At 36.3% G+C, this 22,812-nt stretch overlaps 5 protein-coding genes across 6 annotated transcripts; all 5 read right to left on the reverse strand.

The window, feature by feature from the left end:
• Window positions 1-1,099: 1,099 nt before the first annotated feature.
• Window positions 1,100-4,385, reverse strand: RLK902 (receptor-like kinase 902). Its single transcript, XM_086227876.1, has 2 exons — window positions 2,792-4,385; window positions 1,100-2,060 (listed from the first exon to the last, which is right to left on the reverse strand). Exons 1-2 carry the CDS (start codon window positions 4,212-4,214, stop codon window positions 1,429-1,431), a joined length of 2,055 nt encoding a protein of 684 aa, XP_086084002.1. The 5' UTR covers window positions 4,215-4,385; the 3' UTR covers window positions 1,100-1,428.
• Window positions 4,386-9,520: 5,135 nt separating this feature from the next.
• On the reverse strand, window positions 9,521-11,067 carry LOC147275346 (large ribosomal subunit protein eL42). Of its 2 annotated transcripts, XM_086227345.1 has the most exons (4): window positions 10,952-11,067; window positions 9,995-10,174; window positions 9,798-9,872; window positions 9,521-9,713 (listed from the first exon to the last, which is right to left on the reverse strand). In XM_086227345.1, the coding sequence occupies exons 1-4, from the start codon at window positions 10,952-10,954 to the stop codon at window positions 9,654-9,656; spliced, it is 318 nt and encodes a 105-aa protein (XP_086083471.1). In that variant the 5' UTR covers window positions 10,955-11,067; the 3' UTR covers window positions 9,521-9,653. The 2 variants fall into 2 exon arrangements, with proteins under 2 accessions (XP_086083471.1, XP_086083470.1); XM_086227344.1 differs by lacking the exon at window positions 10,952-11,067 and having other exon boundaries at window positions 9,995-10,183.
• Window positions 11,068-11,748: 681 nt separating this feature from the next.
• On the reverse strand, window positions 11,749-16,036 carry LOC147275347 (Molecular chaperone Hsp40/DnaJ family protein). Its single transcript, XM_086256134.1, has 11 exons — window positions 15,581-16,036; window positions 15,268-15,330; window positions 14,885-14,980; window positions 14,551-14,675; window positions 14,274-14,469; window positions 13,880-14,055; window positions 13,300-13,429; window positions 12,942-13,102; window positions 12,722-12,804; window positions 12,475-12,589; window positions 11,749-12,200 (listed from the first exon to the last, which is right to left on the reverse strand). The coding sequence occupies exons 1-11, from the start codon at window positions 15,860-15,862 to the stop codon at window positions 11,969-11,971; spliced, it is 1,659 nt and encodes a 552-aa protein (XP_086112260.1). The 5' UTR covers window positions 15,863-16,036; the 3' UTR covers window positions 11,749-11,968.
• A 219-nt stretch (window positions 16,037-16,255) lies between these two features.
• On the reverse strand, window positions 16,256-19,497 carry LOC147275348 (uncharacterized). The gene is made up of 8 exons (XM_086256135.1): window positions 18,410-19,497; window positions 18,106-18,328; window positions 17,826-18,006; window positions 17,193-17,263; window positions 17,030-17,107; window positions 16,852-16,939; window positions 16,683-16,738; window positions 16,256-16,563 (listed from the first exon to the last, which is right to left on the reverse strand). Exons 1-8 carry the CDS (start codon window positions 18,473-18,475, stop codon window positions 16,508-16,510), a joined length of 819 nt encoding a protein of 272 aa, XP_086112261.1. The 5' UTR covers window positions 18,476-19,497; the 3' UTR covers window positions 16,256-16,507.
• Window positions 19,498-19,643: 146 nt separating this feature from the next.
• Window positions 19,644-21,389, reverse strand: LOC147275349 (nudix hydrolase 18, mitochondrial-like). The gene is made up of 5 exons (XM_086256136.1): window positions 21,006-21,389; window positions 20,593-20,698; window positions 20,398-20,481; window positions 20,177-20,305; window positions 19,644-20,072 (listed from the first exon to the last, which is right to left on the reverse strand). Exons 1-5 carry the CDS (start codon window positions 21,176-21,178, stop codon window positions 19,947-19,949), a joined length of 618 nt encoding a protein of 205 aa, XP_086112262.1. The 5' UTR covers window positions 21,179-21,389; the 3' UTR covers window positions 19,644-19,946.
• Window positions 21,390-22,812: the final 1,423 nt, after the last annotated feature.

A 22,812-nucleotide genomic window follows, 5' to 3' on the forward strand; every position in this document is an offset into this window, starting at 1 on the left:
TTTTGAATAAAAACGGCAGAATAGGACAGCACAACTCCAAGACAAAAAAATCCCATATTGGAAAATGGAACTTTGTTTTCTTATCATTTTCTTATAGTAACCATTTCTTTATACACCCGAGAGCACATATTTTAAATCCTTGAGTTGAGGCTTTGGATGCCAACAAAATTTTAACCATCACAGAGGAGTAGAGGACCACTACATCAGACTGTCTGCTCACTTTTTACACCTGACCCTCCACTTAAATGCAATAGTTTGGGTCCACGATAAAGCTTGCTTCATAACCATCATCATCACAGTACACATCAACTCACCTTTTGAATTCTGAATTACTGTATTATCTGGTAAAAGAACCCATACTATTGTCCCTAAGCAGCTTTGTGATTTTCACTGCAGACTTGTAAGAATGATTCTTTCATGATTTTTTTTGAATTCACTTCAACTGTGCAAACATTCAGTTTTTAATCATAAAGAATGAAACTCATGCACCATTAGCACCAATCTATATATGATAGCATTGTGTTTGTGTGGTAAGTGGTAACAAAGAACTGTTCCAGCAAATCAATGCTGTATTACCAGACAACCCTTTTGTCGTAAGATCTCTCATGTCTTTAGAGAGAAGAACTGCACTGCTGATAAATTGGCTCAATTGGGCCATGGTCTTGATCTTGGCATTGTGGAGTTTTCCCAGCCTCCCTAGGAGTGTTTTACTTGCCTCTTTGAAGATTTTTTGGGTGTCTGTAAACCTCGTTTGGTTGCTGCCTAGTTTTGTTGTTTGGGGTCTCTGACCCCCCAGTTAACCAAAAAAAAAAAGACAACCCTTTTGTCACTAACCAACTACCAAATGAGAAAAAGAAATTGGAAGATGTTTTTCTGGAGCTAAAATTGTTATTTGCCAGAATAATCTACAATCCTCACAACCACTTATATGAATATAGTAGTACTTTGACAATAACATTTTTCATCTCAAAGTTGTGACAATAACAATCGAGCTTTGCTCAAGTCATAGATCTTCACCAAAGTGATTCATACTTGAAAAATATCGTTTAGCAACAAATAAAGAAAAGGCAAAAGTTGAATAGACATCACAACTAACATATGAAGCAACTAAAACATTTCAATTTCAATAGTTGAATAGTTGTGATAAAGGCAAAAGGCAAAAGGTGAAGTAATAATTACAGCAACCATCATCCACCAACAACAAATGGAACAGATATCCACCCCAAAGTGTATTAATGAAAAGGGAAAAAGTAGTACAATGGCGAATAAGAGGGTGAAAAAATAACAGTTGGCTCCTAAGGAAAGTAAAATGAGACCCAGATTTAACATACAACAAAACAAAGATTAACACGCAAAAGTATTGGCACAACAAACCAAAGCATGTCCTACAAATCCATGAGGGAAGATGGTGGAGGGGGCCAGACGAACTCACCAAGAAGACACATCATCTAAATTATCAACATGATCTGCAGGCGGTTGGTCATCACCTTCTTGCAAGCTAGAACGACATAGCTCCTCAATGCGCCTTGTCACTTCAGATATTGAAGGTCGATTATCAGGAAACTGTGCTGCACAATCTATTGCAAGTTGCAAGAGCTGAACCATCTCCTCCTCAACATTCTGGTACCTGAGGAGCTCAAGATCGAAAACCTCAGAAGTCCACTCTTCTTTAACTATGGACTGAACCCACCTTGGGAGGTCAACTCCTTCCTCATTCAAGAGTGCATGGGTTGGGGGCTTTCCAGTAAGTAGTTCCAAGAGCAATACCCCAAAGCTATAAACATCGGCCTTTTGGGATACCTTGCGAGGATCAGTCACCTCTGGTGCCCGGTAACCAGCAACTCGGTTGGGAGTGGAAGAGGGTCCAACAAGGTGTGCTAGGCCGAAATCAGAAACCCGAGCTTCATAGGATTTTGTGAGCAGGATATTGGATGACTTTATGTTTCCATGGGAGACACTGAGGCCTTGAGAGTGTAGGTATTCAATGCCACGGGCAGCTCCAAGGGCAATGCCGGACCTGATTTCCCAATTCAATGGAGTCCTACCTGCTCCTTTGTTTCCTGTAGTGTAAAATAGAAGACAAGATGGTAGTAAACATAAAGCTCTTGTATAGTTCTGTATCTCTCTTGATTTAAAATTCTGTAATAGTATTATGGGCTCCAAAGTATACATTGTAACAATACTGATGAAAAGATAGAAGTTTTCCCCATTAATGATGTCCCTCTTTTAAGAAAAATCAAAAGGGAATTGCTGACTAATTATAATTCGAATAGGAAATCTATAAATATTGAAATGATTGTAAAATCACAGCAACTCTAAATATCTACCACATATATAAACACTATGCATACAGCAGAACTGGTAGATCATGCAAATCAAAGTACCAACACAAAAGAAATTCAGAAGAAAATATATGCACTAGTGGATTTCAATATTTTCAGGGAAACGGAGACAAATTATATAAAAACAGACACATGGGTTCAAGCAAACAGACACTAGTAGAGTAGTGTTTGTGAAGATGATAAACAATGCATAACAAAACCTCAGGACAATTCAAAGAAAACAATACCATGTGTAATCCAGCTTTCCTCGTTTTTGTTAAACGAAAGAGAAACGGCTAAAATAAACAAAAATTGAAGTAACCTTCCCTAGGAAACGATGTACCAGAAGAAATCATAGCCATCATCATCACAATGCAAGCACAGAGATATAAAGTAATAACCACAGAACTGAAAAGGCAGAGCAATATATGAACAATAAAGGAAGCAATAGAATAACAAGAAACACTCACCATGCAAAAGTGCAGATAAGCTTCCCATCGGCATGTAATCATACACAAGAAGCTTCTCATCTCTACTAAAATAATAAGCCCTTAGAGGGACCAAATTTTCATGATCCATAGCTCCCACAGATTCAATCTTTTCTCTAAACTCCCCCTCAGTAATAGTCACATCCTTAAGCCTCTTGACAGCCACCACAGTCCCAACCTCCAAAACCGCCTTGTACGCCGTCCCAAAAGTCCCTTTCCCCAAAACCTCCGCTGAAGCTCTCAACAAGTCCTCCAGATCGAACACCCTCGCCGCATTGCCAAAAAAGACCAGCTTCTTAGCACCAGCACCAGCACTGGCATTGTTGGATTCTGCCTTACCATTCCCCACCATGGCCGCCGCTGCAGCGGCCGCAACTGAATAACCATTACCGTAACCCCCATTCTCCACCTCCGCTGGCTGTTTATCGCCGGAAATCTCGACTTCCAGGTGCTTCACGGTGGCAATGTCAACCGAGCTAGTCTTCTTGCTGCTCTTCTTTCGGCACAAAAAGATCAAAATCATAACAATCAGAAGAAAACTCAGTACAGATCCAATCACAATACCGGCAATAGCACCACCAGACAGCTTGCTCTTCTTGTTGTTCCCATTGATATCCGGGTTTGGAATAGCTCCATTGTCACCAGGACAAGCACTGTCAAGGGGACGCCCACATAGCAAATTACCCAGAAACGAGTTCGAAGAGTAAGACTGTAACTTTTTTGGAACAGACCCATTTAGCAAATTGTTTGATACATTAAACTGTTCAAGCTTGGGAAGTTTCAACTCGGGAATAGCCCCAGAAAGCTTGTTGTTTTCGAGGTACAGAGTCCTTATCCGGGTGAGGTTGTTGAAACTCGGAGAGATCTCCCCAGAAAAATTGTTGGACGCCAAGTTGAGCCGAACCAAGTCGTGCAAACTGTACAGAAACTGAGGGATTTCGCCGGAGAACAAGTTGCCCTGCAAGTAAAGGTTACGAAGAGTAACGCAGGCAGAGAGATCTGATGGTGGAGGACCAGTTAAAGCATTGAGACGAAGACTGAGAGTGCGTAGACTAGTCAGATTGCCGAAAATGCCGGTGGGTATGTTGCCGGAGAGAGCCACACCAGGAAGCCGAAGCACAGTGACACGGTTGCCCTCGCATTTCACACCAGCCCATCCACATGGGCTCGTGTGGTTCACATTCCAGAGCAGGGTACGGCCACCCACGGCTGAGCGCAGAGCCAGAAGAGCAACTCGGTCAGAACCCAGATCTGGCTTTGCAATAGGAAGCAAAACCAGCAAACAGAAAAGAAAAAGGGAAAGCCTTTGGCTTTGGGAATGCATATTGGTGAAAACCCAGTTGGTTTTGGTGAAATGGGGGTTCTGGTTTTCTGGGTTTTTTTGTTTTGTTCTCTCAAAGTTCATGCATAGTTTTGGTATGGGTTTCTGAGGGGGAGAGAGAGAGAGAGAGTGGAGCAGATAAGGAGCGAGTGTGTTTTGGGACCTGCATTTCCTTTTTTCTTTTTGGCCTCTTTGTTGCTCTTCTGGTTTTCTTTGGAGTTTGGACTGAGAGAGAGAGAGAGAGAGAGTCCAGCTGTGCAGTAAATACTAAATAGGGAAAAAATAGTAAAGCAAATAGAGTGAGAAACCCTAGCTGTATACAGTGAGGGAGAAGTGTTGGTGGCCTGGTGGGTGGTAGTCAACTGCCATTTTCTTTTTCCTTTTCTTTTGTCTTTTGCTTTTCTTCTTTTTTGCTTTTTTTTTTCCTGGATATATTCTAAGTTTTTTTTTTTTTTTCTCTCTCGATAAATAGATGAATTTGTTTGTTTTCTGATTTTTTATTAATCCATAAATTGGCTTTTGTGTTTTTGAATTCTTTTTCTTACCTCTTCCATTGTATTTAACATTTATTTTTTCTAAAATTATTTTTCTTTCAACAATGACTTATGTGAAATAAATTATTAGTAAGTGACATAATATGTTTATCTGTGAATGCAATGAAGATGTCATTTATGGAAATGTTATGCATGAACTTGGATGGATAAAAACTTAATAATTTCGTATTTAGTAACATAAAATTGTACGTATAAATGACAAGAATTAATTTTTACCCAAAAAAAAAAAACAATGACATTTTGAAGCATGGTAAGCCAAAGCAAACAATTTCATTAGGCTTCTGCTTCCTTTGAGAATCAATATGATTTCTGATTTCTGATTTCTAATAAAAAATTATATGATTTTTCTGATTTAAAAAATACAATAAAAATTATTTTTGTATTGTCATTAGTTCTCATTGTTGATTCTTTAAAAAATGAAAATAAAAAATTTAATGATTCAATGGGTAGACGAAGTGATATATAACTATATATTATTGATTGCACTTTTAAGACCCATATGGCCATTTTATTATATTGTTTTATAATTACAAATTTACAACGACCTAATTATCCATTCATTACATATTCCAGAAACAACTTGGCACAAGCTGTTCAGCGAGGTGGCATGTCACCACTTGTATCACTCATTCTCCAGTCACAGATAATGAATTGGCATTTTTTTTTTTCTTCATCAAAATGAATTGGCATTTCAATAAACAAAACCATTATACTTGGAACAAATTAATTAACTTTATTAATTTATTTCCATCCACTCTTGGTGCTCTTTTGTTTGGGGCCTTTGGGCCTACCTTCTTCTGCCTTCGGGCCTTTGAATGAATCATTTCTTCATACCAATAAAAAAAAATATCTATTTTTTAAGAGGTTTCTTAGAGAACATCTGAAGTGCTAAGAATTAGAGTTTAAAAAAACACCATCTGACCCGATAAATTTCTATAGTACAAATATAAAATGCATTTATTTCCAATTCCAGATCTAAAAGGTCGAAAGTTTTGCATAATAATTCAAATATAATATGTATTGTTTCGAAACGTGTACATTGTTTAGACTGCATTAGAGGCTATAATTTGGAAGAGAGCAGTGAAATTACATTAACTTAATTCCAACCCAAGAAAGAAGAAAATTTTGTCATTTTGGTTGTTCAATTACCAACATCTTTGTCCATAATTAAGAGCCACCTTCCTTATTCAAAAGCCCAAACTCAATGACAAAACAAAATGTCTAATTCCAAGTGGTTGACAATCTGGCACTACTAAGTCTACTTTGCTTAATTGATAATTCAGTAGCTAATTAGCTATGCATATTCTATTGCTAAGATACTCTTCAATTTATCTAAAGATTTGACTGCCCATTTTCTATTTCTTGGGGTAATTCCATTGGGTTGTCGGACTCGGACATTGTAAGCAAGGATATAATAATAGTGAAAGTCGCCTCCTTCTTGTTATTATAATGCATGTACTGATTCTTTATTTGGCCAAATGTAAATTATGTCTTACGGATATTTAAATTCAAATTATAGGCATTAAGTTTTTTTTTTTTTTCATAATCAAAACCGGCAAAGAAGATGAGTGGTCGACACTATGGTAATATGCGGAACCGATAAATACATATGTTATATTATGTGTATATTGATTAAAGTGGAATTTTTATTATATGGGGAGGAGAATTCAAATTTAGAACTTCTTCATTCGGAAGAAATACCATTAAATTAATAGCTAATTAGCTATAAAATAATAGAAAATTTGAAAAATAAAAATGAAGGTAAACATTTTACTTACTATATGAGAAAAAATATCAATCAAAACAGGTACGTTTGAAATGATCAATATATTTCGTCATGCATGGTAAGCCGTTTGATGCATTGACATGATTAGGGTACCCACCGACAAATCATACCGTTGAGAGTCATAGGCTCATAATATTGTAATGTATTGTTGTGTAGCAAAGCGTGGGTGGGACCAATGTCTTAGACAGGTCCACGTTAGAAGATATGTATTCTGAAAATACTAATTTTAATATTTTGAGGTTGAGATAATTAAAATTGTGATTAAGACGTACCGTATATGATGTATATCCACCAACTCAATAGTTTAATTTGCAGGTCTACCCTATATGGCTATATGTGAATTAAAAATTTATAATAAGAAATAATGGATCCAAGATTCCAAATGCTAGCTTGTCTAGTTGTCTTAATGATCGATTAACCTCACAACATGCTAAAAGAGTAAAAGGCTAAAGCTTCTTCTTCTATTTTTCTTTTCTTTTTTTTTTAAGTTCAAAATATGTTACAAGTTTGCCTTTTCCTTTTTTTTTTCTTTTTTTTTTTTTTTTGTGTAGAGATAAATTAATTTTAGGAGGAGGAAGCTTCCTCTGGAGGATCCTTGTAGAAGAGCATCTACCGCCACTCCATATCATATATGAAATATTCTGAGTTGGATATGTTGGCTTTATCAAACGATGCATCATAGTAAAGAATATGGAGACAATTATGGTTAAGACTATATTTTTGTTATTAATCTTAGTATGAGTCAATTGATAAATCAATCACAATTAGTGGGTGTTTCTTATTGGAGTTTAGAAACATACAAAGATACAAGAAATTGTGATATGATGATCAAGTAAGTAATAGAGTATGTGATTTACCAACCAATTAGGCAATCATGAGTAGGTGTTAATCAATAGAAAATAACAAAATATATAAGCAAGGGGAAAATACATGTGTAATGAGGTGAGAATATAATCATATATAGATATGAAGACCTAGATAACATATACATGCATTTTGTTGAAGGCATGTAAACAAAGTGCATGTAAAAAATATATAAGAGTGAGTAGTACTGGCAACAGCCAACCTCACAACAGTGGCAATTAATAACGCCTGCAGAATAAAAAAAGCTAGCTGCTTGTTTATTGAGGGCCCTTAATTAATTGGAAAGCCAATATTCATGTTGCTTGCTAGCTAGCTTTTTCTGTGTCGGCTCTTCTCACTTTTCTCTATCTCTCACACTGTCTGTCACATACACATGCAGAGAGAGAACATTGTAGGAGGTGCTACCTATTTAGTCATAATTAGGTCACCCATGGGATGATGCCTTATGGGCATATATGGGATACATCAAGCCTTACTCTACACCCATTGATGTGATTTACTCTACTTATTAATTTCCTAGCTACTATCTGCTTTCTGATAGTGAGGCTTCGACTAATTGACAGTTACAATAGCAACTCAAATATTTGATCTATGATTTTCAATTTTCCTTCATTTCTTCTTACTCTAGTGAAACTTGTGCTAGCTACCATTGACAGGCATATATTAGTTGGATCGAGCAGTATATACATATACATTTCTTCTAGTACTGAAATTGCATGAAATCTGAGGTTAGCTGAGAGAACAGAGAAGGGCAATCTTAGTTTTGGTTTACTTCATATATATATATACATAAATAGGGCATAGCTAGGTATCTTGGTAGCTACAATTGCTTGCATATATGATTCACCATAAACACATGATTAGGCACTACGTAATAGCTACTCACACCCAATTCCCAATTAATTGTATCACCAATGAAACTGACCCTTGTACCACTTATATGCATGTTTGACTTCAATTTCAATATTACTGTTGTCCGTAGGATTAGGAAGGCTACTTATTTTCTAAGAAAAGAAAGCTCGGAGCTTACTTGCAATTCAACGCAGACATATAAAAAAAAGAGTAGAGTCAGGTTTTCATACATAGTCAGATAGCTACGTGCAGCGTGCAGCGTGCCTACAGTCACAATCACCAGAAAAAGGAATCGATTGGCATATATTTAAGTCCTCAGTTTTCATTTTTATTTCAGTTTTGATAAATACCTTTTGACATTCTTGTTGTTGTTCAAATTAAAGAGCAACTCCCATTGCCTGCTCTAGAATAAGATAGTCGCATTATAAATCCATTGGCTAAATTCTAAAATGCCTTTGCATTGTAGATGTCTAGTCAACGTTCTCGACACTCGACAGCAAATATATATACAGGGACATAGTACGTGAGTGGATGTACATATATCTTGCCATGGTCCATGCATAGAGAAGACAAAAACAACAATATTTTTTCACTTTTTATGGAAAAAAAAAAACAACAACAATATTTAGATGCTAAAGCATAAAATTACTGCTTATATACGTCAAATATCAAAGAACAATAGCATGACAAATTCGTTAAATTTTCAAGTGCTCTTTGGAATGTGGAATTGAACAATAATGAAGTCATGAGACCCTCGGTTAAACCTTATATATCTTGGTCATGACGATACATGTACTTTCCATGCAGTAAACAACCCATATACACACACTCACACAAATAAACTTCCGGTTCAGTCATCTTGGACATTAAATTGTAATGCAGTTGATGAATCACTAGGAAGCAGAATTACGTCATGAAAGAGGTAAACAGTATTAGCATTGTTGGGAAAATGGGTTACTCAGAGACAAACTAATAATACCAACATAAAACAAACTCCAATAAAAGCTACATAATTGCATGGACCACCATAATATCTTGGTAATAAGACAAAAGATGCAGTTGGGCATCCCACGAGAAAGAAGTCAATGAAGACTTGAATGCCACCAAAATAAGTGGGATGTCCCATCCATAACTATGTCCAAAAGATGGCATGTGAGTATGTGACTTTGTGAGGCTGCAGTCCATATCACTCGGCCTTTTTTTTTTCTCAGTAACAGGACTGGATGTTTTTTTTTTTTTTGGGCTACTTAACAGGAATGGATATTAAACAAACAGATTGAAACAAAAACAACTGGTGATAAAGATGCACAATGAATTAAAACACTAATCTCAAGTGAGCAGAAAAATATGGTTAAAAACCACTTTGATGTTTAACATTGAACTAACAAAAACGACAAGTCTACCATGTCTTCTTTAGAGCTTCAACGAGAAAGAAAAGCAACATAACATACAACCAAAACAAAACATTTAGAAAAGAGAGGTTCCCTTCCCCTTCTTGTCTCCACCAATCTCGAAGTGCTTGCACCTCTGCAGAAACCAGTGGCAACAATCAAGCATTAGAAAACGCCTTGAAAAGAAACAAAAAGAAGCAAATTACACCACAACACTAACCTTGATTGGGTGCTGGGACACATGTTTGCAACCCTGGCATTGGAGCCTCAGGACAATCTTCTTCGTAGTTTTAGCCTGTTTAGTAATATAAAGGTCAAACATGAATACTGCTGAAAACAAACAACTAAACTTTTGATATTTAATTACCAATTGTTCTTATATTCAGTAAGCAAATGGGGCAATAACTTAATCTTTACCTTCTTGTGAAACACTGGCTTGGTCTGACCTCCATACCCTGATTGCTTACGATCATAGCGACGCTTTCCCTGAGCAGCAAGGCTATCCTTTCCTTTCTTGTATTGTGTGACCTTGTGCAAGGTGTGCTTTTTGCACTCCTTGCTCTTGCAGTATGTCTTCTTGGTCTTGGGAACGTTCACCTGAAACATTATGACATGGGTTATGATCCGTGTACAAAGAAATCAAACACAAAATGAAGATAACACGGGGATTATGCAAAATCTGACATAAAACCCAATAACAGTATGAATCATAAGAAATTACTAACAAAAAACAGAGAATTAACAAAAGAACAAGGTTGCATACAAGGTGTAGAGCGATTAAATGCTATGATCTAACAATTGTATTCAAATATCAAAACGCACTATAAAATTACAAACCACCCCCAATAGGTACCCAACAGCTTGAGCACAACTCATTGTCAGCAAATACATATCCAGTTATATATAAAATTGAAGTCTGCCTTATGGAGGCTACAAGTTCATAGCATGTATCATTTCCATATTAAAGTTTCCAACCACTATAAGTCTATTACCATTTTCTACTCAACTAACACAAGTTTATACTAATTTTACGAAAATTCGAAAAATATCGAATTCATGATTTCACCGTATATTCAGTAGATTCTAATACCAGAAACTAATCAGTAGTTCTAATACTAAAAACTAACTTTAACCCATAACATAAAAACAAAAAAATCAATAGAATTGATCATATAACCAGTCCTTTCCATGTTTGATATAAAGATTTGCAGTGCTTTCCAATCTCCGCATTTTCTCAATAAGCACTAAATAAACAGATCCAAAATAAAAATCAAAAGCAGAAGCAAACTTATCTATAAGTACATATGGAAAACGAATATGAAAGGGTAAAGGTTTGACTTTCGCTTTATCCGTGAGAGAGAGAGAGAGAGGTACCATGGCTACGGCGGCGTTGAGATGGAGATCACTGAGCAGTAACGCAGACGCGGCCTCGACAGAACCCTAGAACAAATGCGCGCCTTGGCTATTTCATGGGGTGGGTTTAGGGTTTGTCCCTTTATTTTTTTTAATGGATTGGGCTTTCTAGCCTATTCTGAAGTTGGGCTCAGTCCATCTACCGGCCCAGTACTATATATAGCTATATTTATAAAAAGACGCAGGCTAAATCCACTACCCTTAGCTGTTGAGTTCACCACCCTAACATATTTTGTTCAACTTTTTTTCTATTTTACCTTCTCTTGTAAAATAAAGATGAAATCACCAACACTCATTCGGTAGTTATCTACTGAAACCTCCACAAATGTTCGGCAGATAACTACCGAATAATCTACCAAAGTTTGGTAGATACACGTAGAATGACCATTTGGTGGTTATGTACCGAAGGGTAAAATTAGAATTTTTGAAATAGGGTGGTGAACTCAACAGTCGAGGGTGGTGGATTTAGACCGGGCCTTATAAAAAACTATTTTTATGTGTGGATATATTATCAAACCTAATTAGTTTTGTTTATTACAAAGCATAACCGAAATTTTTATTGTTGCAACTGTTCACTGTTTTGTTTGTTCCAAGTCCTTTAAAATTCGATAATCGATATTTCATGCATCCTGTTCCAAATTTCTCCTTTAATTGCTAACTTTTGAATTTTTGGTAATTTTTCAATTAACTTAAATTAAAATCAAGCCAATAAGACAAGAAAGAACTGAGAGTGGGCGTGCAAGTTCAGTACTTTTTTAAATTAGGAACAAAACAATTTTCTTGTATTTATATCAGAATTTACAAATACAGTTCCCCGCCGGCTGTGCAAGACTTGGGCCTTGACAATCGAGACCGTGAAACACATTCGGAATACAGAGGAAAATGATGAAGATTGCAGGGTAAATCCAATGTATAATATAATGTTACCTACTACCATTGCAGGCAATCATTACACAGTGAGCAACTAAAATGTTAGATTTAAGTATTTCTATTAATGTTGGTCTTTTTTGTTCTATGAGTACGAGAAGAACCATCCTTTTGTTGCAATAAAGTGAGGTTACCGATCTTTCCCAGCAAGGTACAAATACAAGTTACAGCCAAAACTGTAAAAATTGATGCCATATACGAGGAATCTAGCTTGCTTGATCCCCACAATAACGCTGGTCTCTCCACACTTACTGATGCGAATCCCTCTCTAGACTGCCTCCCCCTGCAAGATGGGCAATGGTTAAGGAGGCTTGTATGTATGCAAAACCATACTTGCACTAAAAGTAGATATTTATTTCTCACCCTAGGTCAAAGGTATCACCATGATAATTACAAGTCCAGTAATGAGGTGCAATAAATGACACAGCCAGAAGAATGGAATGTAAATGTATATAACCGGCTGATGTATTGGAACTTTTCTTCTTTTAATTGAAGGAATAGGCATATTTAAGACTAAAAAGCAAAACTTATGGAAAAGAACTGTTACTGAGGCATACCCCAATACACCCTTTATCGAGTTCCAAAAGGATGCAGCACGTTTAGTCCCCTGGCTTGAAGCACTGGTTTCAAAGTTACTGGTTTTATGCATGTCATACTTCCCATCTTGTGTCCCTGGATAAGTACAAAAACATATTTAAAAGCATGAATAGTCCCCCAAATCATTGATTAATCCATGAGAAGAATATTCACCTACTACATTTATTCTAATTAGATAGTGGTTCATAAGAGACTTGAAAACTATACCAGTGTCTTTGGAAGCAACTGAATGGCCTTTTTTAGATGTCTTAAGTGAAGCCAGTTCTTCAACAAGTGCACGTTCCGTGTCACTGTCATTAAAAGTACAATAAATTCAAATGAAAAATAACACACAAGTTATTGGGATATCAAGCTGGATGCTCAAGTTAAACTAATAAGTTTAAACTCAAAGAAAGAAGGAAGCCTAACATAGTTTAAGGACTCCAACCTGATTATCTTTGGGATCAGAATATTCACAACAAAATGATGATCTCCTCGAGCAGAAGGTTTGTTGATGTCTGGAACCCCCAAATGTGGCAACTTTACTGTTTCTCCAGGCTGAGTTCCAGAAGGAATTCGAAGCTCTTTCAAGCCTTCAACAGTTTCTACCTAAAGTTCATTTAAATTTTCAATGTCACACAGCTTATATACAATTTTTATGAGGCGGAGATATCACTTGGCTTAGCGTGATTTAAACATCCACTTTCTGCATTACCATGTTTTTTGCATTTTAAATTTACACTAGTATGCCACTCTAGTACCGATAAGATAAGTGCACCCTCACAAAGTGATAATGCTAGAATTACCTTTATTACAGTCCCTAAAATGGCCTCTGTATAATCAATATTTATCTTTGAGTACAGATTGAGACCATCCCTCCAAATTCCATCCTTTTCATCTATATGGAGCACTATGTAGACATCACCAGTTATACCTCTTCCAAAATGTAGATAATAAAGAAATTAGTGCAGGGTATGCCTTAACATCAAGTCACATAAAGCAACAATATTGAGCAAGTAAAAACAGATTTCGAAAATTCTAAACGTATAACATTTTATAGAGGAAAAGTGCATGTCATGGTTACCATATATTCTATCATTTTCTAAACTAATAAACCCACTACATTGGGACAAAAAAGTAAATTACATTAAATAAAGGACCAAATGCCAAACAAATCAGCACTATGTATCACCATACATAACCCATTAAGGAGGGAGGAAGAGAATTTCGAAGGAATTGCAAAAGCCAATATTAACTCCACTACTAGATCACAGATTCACAATAGGTTCCAAAGCTAGATAGTATTTATTCTAAATTTGGTTTTAGTGACAACGGGAATTGCAAAACATATTTGATGTAAACATAAGTTTCTAACTGTATATACACCTTTTATTATCGAAATTCCCCTCCCCTTGAATTTGCATCGTGGCTCCATTGTTAACGCCAGCTGGGATGGTCACATTTATAGTTCTTTTGGACTGTACTTGCCCTTTGCCACTGCATCTTTGGCAAGAATCAGTGATTATTCTACCATCACCACCACACTTTGAGCAGGTTGAAACCTATTAATCATAAAATATCATCTATGTAGCATATCTCTAAGACAAGTAGTGAGATCTTGAAAGAATGGTAGGAAGAAAGCAGATTGCATAATACATGTTTGACCAACATACTTGGTAACTATCATACATAATATTGGCTCATATTGGACTATTTATGAACACCATAAATAATTTAAGTCAGTTTTACCTTTATTAAAGTTCTAAAAAGGTCTCTTTACCTGTGATATCATGCCAAATGGTGTTCTCTGAGTTTTCATCACCCCTCCTCTTCCACCACAACCAGTACACGATTTTATGCAGTTATTAGATTTAGCACCCGTTCCACCACAACTATCGCATGTCTCAACACAAGAGACTTCAATTTCCCTCTGTCCTCCAAAAATGGATTCTTCAAAACTCAGATACATATCAAACCTGCAACATGGAAATTAAAAGAAAGGCCTGGAAAACATAAATTTTCTGCCTTCGATAATAAAAGTGCAGCTAGACAATTACCGAATGTCAAGACCCTGGTTTCCCCTGTTCCTCATATTGAAGTTAATGCCTCCTGGTTCACCGCTTCCTCCAAAAATCCCATCTGACCCTCCAAAGAATGCATCAAAAACGTCAAAAGGATCCACCTAAATAATTTTGATAATTCATCAGCATGCAGTTAAAAATTTAAAATGATTAATTTGTTCATTAGAAAAACAAAAGAATTAGATTACTAAGTAAAATACACAAGAACATGTGCACGTGCATGTGCACAAGTCTGTATTGTTGAAAAGACCAGGAAGTCATTTGCCTATTTGGACATGGGGGAAAGCAATAGAGTTGGCCATGATCTTACCCCTGTTGAACCAGTGGTCGAAGAAACATTTTCTCCTTGTAAACCTTCCTCACCAAAGCGATCGTATAAAGATCTTTTCTCATCATCTGATAGGACCTACACAACTGCTTCATTACCATATGAATGAAAAAGGAAGCACTGATACATCGTGCAATAAAATCACTAGGTTCATAAAATAACTGCCAAATTAACTTTTTTCAACACAACCAATACATCACCAAATGGAGTGAAATTCATGCGATATGAAGCGTGGGTTAACATATTGTATTTGACAACTAAATGAATGAAATATCCATCTTTTAAGGAAAAGTGTAAAAAAAAAAATAGAGTTAAGAGACAAAATGACAATACAGCATTATGGGGGGAAGAAAAATTAGAGATACCTCATATGCAGCACTAATCTCTTTAAACTTCTCGTCAGCTCCAGAGCCCTTGTCTGGATGATGCTGTTCCAACATTGTGATGCCAAATTTCAATACTTTGTAAAACAGAAATTAATTTATATATAATCACTGTCTCAGCCCATTGGACATATCTCATGCTTAATTGCAACATAATTCACATCAAAATCACCTCTTTCCCAAAAAGAAAAATCTAAGCTTTTGCTAAGCTTTCAAACATATTAATTTGAGCAGCTCACATTTTAATTCTCAGGCTCGAATCGGACTGAAAATTTGTCAATATAGTAATCTTTACCTTACGAGCGAGCTTGCGATAAGAGCTCTTAATCTCCTGCAAGGTGGCATTTCTACCGACGTTGAGGGTCTTATAGTAATCTTTTCCGGCGGCCCTGACGACCAAACGGGCACCGAACGGAGGCTTCGTACGGATGAAAGGGGCGTAGTAATTGGGTTTGAAGATTGGGTTCTTTCTGGTGAAAAATGTGGAAGCGCTGGAACTGAGAAACGAATAGGGTGGAACCGCAGAGTTGGGGACTGGCGGGAGATGAGAGATGCAGGGGAACTGGATTATGGGCATTGCTTGCTTAGGCCTTCGACGGCTGGGAATGTCAGATGCTTAATTGCTTTCGGGGGTTTGCGGAGGTTTTAGGGTCAGGTTTTCTACCTTTTATATTTTTTAAGCGCAGAGGAATAGTGGAGGAGACCAAGCATTTTATATATATTTTTTCTTTATTTGTTATTTCTCTTTTATAACCCTTTTTATTTATTAAATGATATTGAAAACGAAAGGATCAAGTCGAAATTTATGAGTGTAGGGATAAATACTCATAACCACAAGCTCCACTCTTTTGTAGCTTGGTTGAAGTTATGTAAATGATTGATCTAACTTTGACTGTCATGGGATTTCTTTTTTCTTCTTCTTTCTTCTTTCTTTTCTGCTGAACAAGAGCATGGTATACAATCAGCGCAATGCAGCTCATTGAGTCCATGAATGACACTATCAGTGAGTCCAAAACAGCTTCATTAGTTAATTACATGATCGTTAAGACAAAAGTAAGAGCCAACTACAATCAATTCCACAGCAGGTGGTCTGTTCCTAAAACATCAGCCATACAAATTCTACATAGGGTCAAAAGACACAAAACTATAACACTAGGTACTCATGTGATAATGGTGTATGTTAGAGAGGGCATCTTCATCTTCATTTCGTGCGCTTGTCTGCTCATTGAAGCTCATCCATTAGCAGATGTGCCACTGACTCATATCCCATCTCCCGACCTTAATTTGAATACAAATAAAGGAAGTAAGTCCATAATGAAGTATATTAAGCAATAAGCAATGGATGTGTGAACTAGAACCAAAACATGTGAATCAACAATAGAGAACTGGACACATACATCTGTATATTGCTAACCCAGTTGGAGCCATCTTTCTCTTCTTTAGGCACACTGAACTATTATATTATTCAAGAGGATAAGATAACATTAAATCTTCAGTCAGTCCACAAACAAAAGCTCATTAGGTTGAATCAGCAAATGTATTTTGACATGATCATATATATAATACCTGTTACATATCCAATAAGGTTTTACTCCTTTTTCTTCTATGCAATGCGGGCACATCCATTCTTTCTTTTCTCTCACTTCCTCCATTTCTAACAAAGCAATACAATTAAGCTTTTAGATACTTTCCTCATCTGATTCATGTACTTGCTTTTTTCTTCTGTCTTCATAAAAGGACTTACCTTCACCATACCTAACCTTGAGACAAGCTCGACAAAGAACCCCATTACTAGAATGACAAACTGAACAATCCGTCTTTCCTGTTTATATAGGTCCAATGAAGAAATGTCAGAGCCATGTAAAAGTGTGTCAAAGTGAAAAAAATGATTACATCAAAGAACTAACCAATGCATGGTTGATCCATATCAAGATTACCACATCGCTTGCAATCTTCTTGCCCACACAACTTCTTTTGCCTGCACTTGCGTGCTTTAGACTAGTAATAAGATTATTGAATAATTTTGGTAACGTTAAGTTGAAAGCATCCAACACATTATTAGTTCACTAATCATTGAAATTGGAAGCAAGAAAGCCTTGGCAGGCGGGCTTCAGTAGTAGTTAACAATATAACATCATATTGGCAAAGCTTTTATCCTTATTTGATCTTACTGCCTGTTAGTTTGATACTAATGATTCATGTATGACCACTATTTGACGCAAACTTGTTACCCGCGGCCTCCACTAATGAGTAAATCACTGGATAAAATTTGTAAATGCAGGGTTAAAAAATTCTTTGGTTCATAAAAAGCAGGCTAGGCAAACAGACGGATCCACACAGATAATCAAGAGGACCAATATTCAAAAGCCAGATGAGTTATAACTTAATAACTGATGTTCACTGTCCAAAATCTAAGAATCAAACCAAAAACAACAATATGATCTTCATGCTTATCTAGTTATCTAATATCTTAGTACCACAAAAATGTATGCTGTTTTTGCTTCACAATAGTAATAGGCCAAAAAGGTAAGGCATAAAACCTGCAATAATGGCAGCAAATCCCAAAAACAAGGTGATGGACACTGCCACGGCCCTTGCTATTGCAACGCCGAGCCGAAGAATCAAAAGAAAGCTGGAGATCTGAATCCTTCACTGTCACCAAAGGCGCATTTGCAGGCCTCCTCTCTTCACTTTTACTCTCTTTACAACCACCCACTTCACCTAAATCAATTTATAAAAAAGAAAAGAAAACATAAAGTCTCTTCCTTTTGAAACGTTTCTCAGGTACCAAACAGAGCAAAAGGGAAGTAAAATAAAGACCTGAAGCGGCTCTTAACCTCTCAGAGCGTCGAAATGAAGTGTGGTTTGGGGTTTTTGCTTGAGAGGTAGTTACTCCCTTCAACCGGTCAGAGCGGCGCAAAGAGTTGAGGCTATAAACCTTCTTGCAGTAATTTCTGACATTGGTCTTGGTTGTTTTCGCAGATGAAGCTATGGAGCGGAGCTCGGAGATGGTCTTTTGCAGTCCCAACGAAGTCAAGCGAGCCTGTAAGTAAACCACCGGCCTCCTCAAGTTGCAGTTCAACATTCAAACAAGAAAACAAAAGAGACAAGAGAAGGGCCTCACCTGGTTTTCCAATATTCGAGCATTTCTGAGATTTTCATACTCGCTCTTAGTTGGGACCCTTCCCATTCTTGTACTGCTTCGATCTTCGATTCAGTGGTAGCGGAGAGCCATTTCTGAGATTTTCACCGCTTCAAGCTGCACCATTTCCCATTCGCTTAGTAATGCTACAACTGTCCAACGGTGTCGTTTTCTATTTTTTTCCCTCCAACGAGTATAACTGTCGTGAAGGCACTTTCGAATTTTAAACTTCGTAAAAGGAACTTTAAATATAATCCACCGCTTCCATGAATAATTTTTTTGTTTTTTTTTTTTTAAATTAATCAACTCACGTTTATAAGTTTTGAGTAAGTGTTATTCACTAAACTATATAATAGTTTAATGATGCCGTCTATTAAAATATGATTCTTATTAACAAGTCACACATTTGTATTTGACAATTGAATTATCAAAATAAAATGGAATAATCAAAAGCCTTAATAATTGACTTTGTATTAAAAAAGTTATGGTGACAATAGAGCCGTTGCGAGACCTATAAAAGGAGGAGTTCCATGCCTATCTCAATGATTTGGGTAGCCGTAATGTTTTATATTCATCAAGATTTGTTGAGTTTGTATACCATTCTAAAAGATATATTTGTTGACTCAGCATCTCTGCACAAACACTTACATATGCTCAGCCAAAGAGAGTCAAAACAAAATGTCGATTACAATGACTACTGTAAAACAAAACTGATACAGTCATATGACAGTAGGCACACTTGACAAAACAATAAAGATTAAAGGAGAGAACGACTTTCATGGCCAAAAAAAAAAAAGAGGAGAGAACGACTTGTAGCAACCTGATTGCTGCAGCTGTGGCTTGTATAGCATTACTTTAGTTCTTACCCCACAAGTGGTAGATTAAACGACAATCCATCACTATCGTCTTTTCTGATCTGGGTTTCCAATATCTCAACCATTATTGCCTCTAACCACTCCACCAATATTGTCCATCGGTATTATTTGTCCTCTCAAGTTTGGTAAAGCATATTCCAATTCTTATTCCAAGCTATATTAAGCCAGTCACACTAGGCCTTGTGGACCTCAAGCAAACCACCCCTTCTCATGAAGTGGCTAATGGCTAAGGATCAAATTTCCAAAGGTAAAGAAAAAGCGGAAAAGAAAACCCGCACGCAGAATACTCAACTCGAGTTAACTAAAAAGTTCATGATTCCATCACAAGTTCACACAGAAGAGAATCAAAATCAATTGAATTGGATTGAAAAAATGGAACTGTACACATACAACATGTTCTGTTTCTAGATCTTCAACTAGGTACATTGTACAGTTTGGCAATCAATTCTCTGGAGAAGAAAAGATGGGAGAAACAAAGTCTGAGGTAACACCCACATTTACTTGTGAAGGAAACAACTTCAGTTCTGATCTTCAACTTCCTCATTCCTACTTCGAGTTTTGGAAACTTATCTCTCCCTACATCTCTGTTTCATCCTCCAAAATTGTTTTTTTTTTTTAGAAGAACAAGGCTATGATTTGGCTGTCTATGTACAGCTTGTTTCATCCTTTTCTACTATCCGTTGGGGGTGCATCTGTCGACGAACAAACTCATCCAAAGCTTCCCTCATCCACCAATTTTTACATGCTTCTCTAGCTTCAGCAACGGTCATCTACAAAATATCAAATACCAAAACATTTAGAACATACTTCACTGAATTCGGTCAAAATAAAGATGTTTGGAGACAAATAAGCATCAAATTGCAATTCCACATACCCATTCTCGTGTCCTGACATTTTTCTCAGGCCAAAGGTCCAACTGCTTGTCGACAAGCAAAGGGAACATGTATCCCTCATGAATGATACCCCGGCTTTTGCTCTTGTAGCGCCATTTACCCAATTTACGCTGCGAGTACATCCAAACCATGAATGAGTATAAATGGATAAATTGCAATGAAAAGCAAACTAAAATACAGGACTGATTTTGCAAATACCAACCTCAAGATTGCCAACGACACCGGCTTCCTCTACCGTCTCTCTTAAAGCAGCCTCCTCAATGGACTCATCAACTTCCCAACCACCCTATAATCACATTGCAGTTGTACAAACGTTAAGGACAATGAAAAAACTGCTTCGACTGTAAAATGGGAAAGTCAGCCATAAGACTACATATACAGTATATAGTAGTAGTACCTTGGGGAACAACACTCCTTGACCCTTCTGTGAACTAATCACAAGAACTTCTAATTCCTCAACAGATGAAGACTGGTCGATTTTCTTATATCTGTATGGTATGCATCTGCACAATTTCAAAAATTACCCCCAAAAATTAGATTACAAGATACATGTCAAATCCCAAAACATAAACTATAACAAAATTAAAAGTGATGGTCAATATTTCAAAAATTCGACCTCAAAAGACCACAAAGTTCATTCATTTAACAAAACCCAGTTGACAAATTTCTTGATTTTATTCATTAAATTTTTTTTCCCCAATTCTAGGCTAAGAAAAAAGAATCTTGAAGTACGTCCAAAAACAAAAGGTTTACCTTTATATGTAAAAAAGATTTAAGACAAATCTATGAAACAGGGGAAGGGAAACATACCCTACAACTTGGCGACAACCGCTATCATAGCGCTGCAAATGCCTTCCGGTCCGGGAAACTAAGGAGACCATGTTCCCAAATTGCATGGGAATGAACTTTCCACCATTTTTCTTGGCGAAAAGGGAAGAAGAGAAAATAAAATTTACAATAGTCCTTGAAAGAATGAGACCCATCACTTCCCAACTTACAACTTTCCCTTTGGTGTAGCAAAAATGCAATCTTTTCTAGCAGAAAAAGAGACCCAAAAATCGAAAAACTAGGAAACTGAAACTCCAAAAATGGATTGTCTTATGTGAAGCGCAGAGAGAGAGCTTCAGTTAGAAATGGAATCTGAGTGAGTGAGGATACGATTTGGGAAACTGGCTTCAATCTTGTATTAACTATCTGAAGCCTTTTGTTAATTGTTGGGATATATAGGCACTGGACAGAAGGAAGCCACGACTGTTTACCTTGTTATGACAACTGACGCGCATGCACAAGCAGTTGATAACGACGTTTGCCACGCAAGTTAGAGACGCGATCGTGTGAGCTATTCTTTATGATAAACCTCATGAGCTCTTATCTTTTTTAGTAAGCCCCCTTTATATCTTTTTCGTTTTTTTTAGTTTGAGAAATAGAAAAATAAAGATATGACTATGAGAGAAACAAAAATCAAGGCAAAAGGTGAGACCTCATGGCTCATGCCCTTAATTTGGCATTTTGGCATCATGTGTTTATTTACCTTTTTTTATGTGCATTTGATACTTAAATGTGTATTAGTGTATATTAAAACTCATTCATTGTGATTTGATTGATGATTACACTTAAATCAATAAAAAATTTCCTAATTACAGAATAGTGGTGTGGCCCGTATGGCCTTTTACATTTGGTTTGGGTTTGCTAGATGAGTTTTTGTATTTTGTTTAAAAACTACTTAATAGTATAATACAAAAATTTGGTGGTAATACAAAATTTTGATACGGCCACCAAATTTTTGTATAAATAGTTATTATGTAACTTTTATTTTTTAAAAAAATATATATATGTTGATGAGTGCTCTAAAACTAACTGGTTAGCAAAGTTAATACGATAACCAAATATAATCTTTAAAGTAACAATAGACGGTTCGAATTTTGAGATTATATTGTGCATTGTGGCTAATAGAGTGGTTAACTTTATATTAACTTACTAAGTTAATTTTTGAACATTCTTATATATATGTTACCAAATTAGCTTTCTAATATATATGCTGGAAAAATATCTTGAGAAATCATGCACTTTTCATGGTATAGGCAGTATTTGAGAAACCAGATCAACAAGAAGTTTAGAATCACCTTCTACGTGCATTCAATTAATCCGTGATCTCTAATTCATTAGTCCCTCATGCATTTTGTAACCAAAATTGTTGTATTCTCAATATTTTGAAGTTGAACTCCAATTCTAAAAGATAACCGTTCTAATGACATATCTCTTTTGATGTCTATAATATGATATAACATTTTGTGTTAGCATAACTATATGACATTAGAAGAAATTTTTTTTTTTAAAGAAGAAAAAAGAAAAAGAAAAAGGCTATACCAACCAAGGAATTAAATTTCAAAAATTTCGGCGAAATTTTGCCGCAAATTTCGTTTTTTTAGGGTGTCAAAATCGAAACATATGTTTAATAATTTTTTGGGAAGATTTCGCCGAAATTTCAAACCAAAAATAGCTCGAGACTCTAAATAATTCACCGAAAAATTCTACGGACTCGTATTGATGAGTACTAATTTCTTATAACCTCAAAATAGTCAAATTGCTTTCAAAAAAATTATGAAAAATCCGACTC

The sequence above is a fragment of the Dryas octopetala genome, chromosome 9 (assembly GCF_963921425.1).
Source record: "Dryas octopetala chromosome 9, drDryOcto1.1, whole genome shotgun sequence".
Taxonomy (NCBI): Eukaryota; Viridiplantae; Streptophyta; class Magnoliopsida; order Rosales; family Rosaceae; genus Dryas; species Dryas octopetala.

What these genes read in the sequence shown, in the direction of transcription:
- RLK902 (XM_086227876.1), bottom strand. Translation starts at nt 4,214, where the DNA reads ATGAACTTTGAGAGAACAAAACAAAAAAACCCAGAAAACCAGAACCCC. An exon ending in CTTATCTGCACTTTTGCATG is followed by an intron (nt 2,061 to 2,791) that starts GTGAGTGTTTCT and finishes TTTACACTACAG; the next exon opens with GAAACAAAGGAGCAGGTAGG.
- LOC147275348 (XM_086256135.1), bottom strand. Translation starts at nt 18,475, where the DNA reads ATGGGAAGGGTCCCAACTAAGAGCGAGTATGAAAATCTCAGAAATGCT. An exon ending in CCTTATTGGATATGTAACAG is followed by an intron (nt 16,739 to 16,851) that starts GTATTATATATA and finishes ATAATATAATAG; the next exon opens with TTCAGTGTGCCTAAAGAAGA. An exon ending in TGGGTTAGCAATATACAGAT is followed by an intron (nt 16,564 to 16,682) that starts GTATGTGTCCAG and finishes ATTCAAATTAAG; the next exon opens with GTCGGGAGATGGGATATGAG.
- LOC147275346 (XM_086227344.1), bottom strand. Translation starts at nt 10,183, where the DNA reads ATGTTTCAGGTGAACGTTCCCAAGACCAAGAAGACATACTGCAAGAGC. An exon ending in AGCCAGTGTTTCACAAGAAG is followed by an intron (nt 9,873 to 9,994) that starts GTAAAGATTAAG and finishes ATTACTAAACAG; the next exon opens with GCTAAAACTACGAAGAAGAT. An exon ending in TGTCCCAGCACCCAATCAAG is followed by an intron (nt 9,714 to 9,797) that starts GTTAGTGTTGTG and finishes TGGTTTCTGCAG; the next exon opens with AGGTGCAAGCACTTCGAGAT.
- LOC147275347 (XM_086256134.1), bottom strand. Translation starts at nt 15,862, where the DNA reads ATGCCCATAATCCAGTTCCCCTGCATCTCTCATCTCCCGCCAGTCCCC. An exon ending in ATCGCAAGCTCGCTCGTAAG is followed by an intron (nt 15,331 to 15,580) that starts GTAAAGATTACT and finishes ATGTTGGAACAG; the next exon opens with CATCATCCAGACAAGGGCTC. An exon ending in AACCAGGGTCTTGACATTCG is followed by an intron (nt 14,470 to 14,550) that starts GTAATTGTCTAG and finishes TCCATGTTGCAG; the next exon opens with GTTTGATATGTATCTGAGTT.
- LOC147275349 (XM_086256136.1), bottom strand. Translation starts at nt 21,178, where the DNA reads ATGGGTCTCATTCTTTCAAGGACTATTGTAAATTTTATTTTCTCTTCT. An exon ending in GTGTCGTTGGCAATCTTGAG is followed by an intron (nt 20,306 to 20,397) that starts GTTGGTATTTGC and finishes ATGTACTCGCAG; the next exon opens with CGTAAATTGGGTAAATGGCG. An exon ending in ATGTCAGGACACGAGAATGG is followed by an intron (nt 20,073 to 20,176) that starts GTATGTGGAATT and finishes GATATTTTGTAG; the next exon opens with ATGACCGTTGCTGAAGCTAG.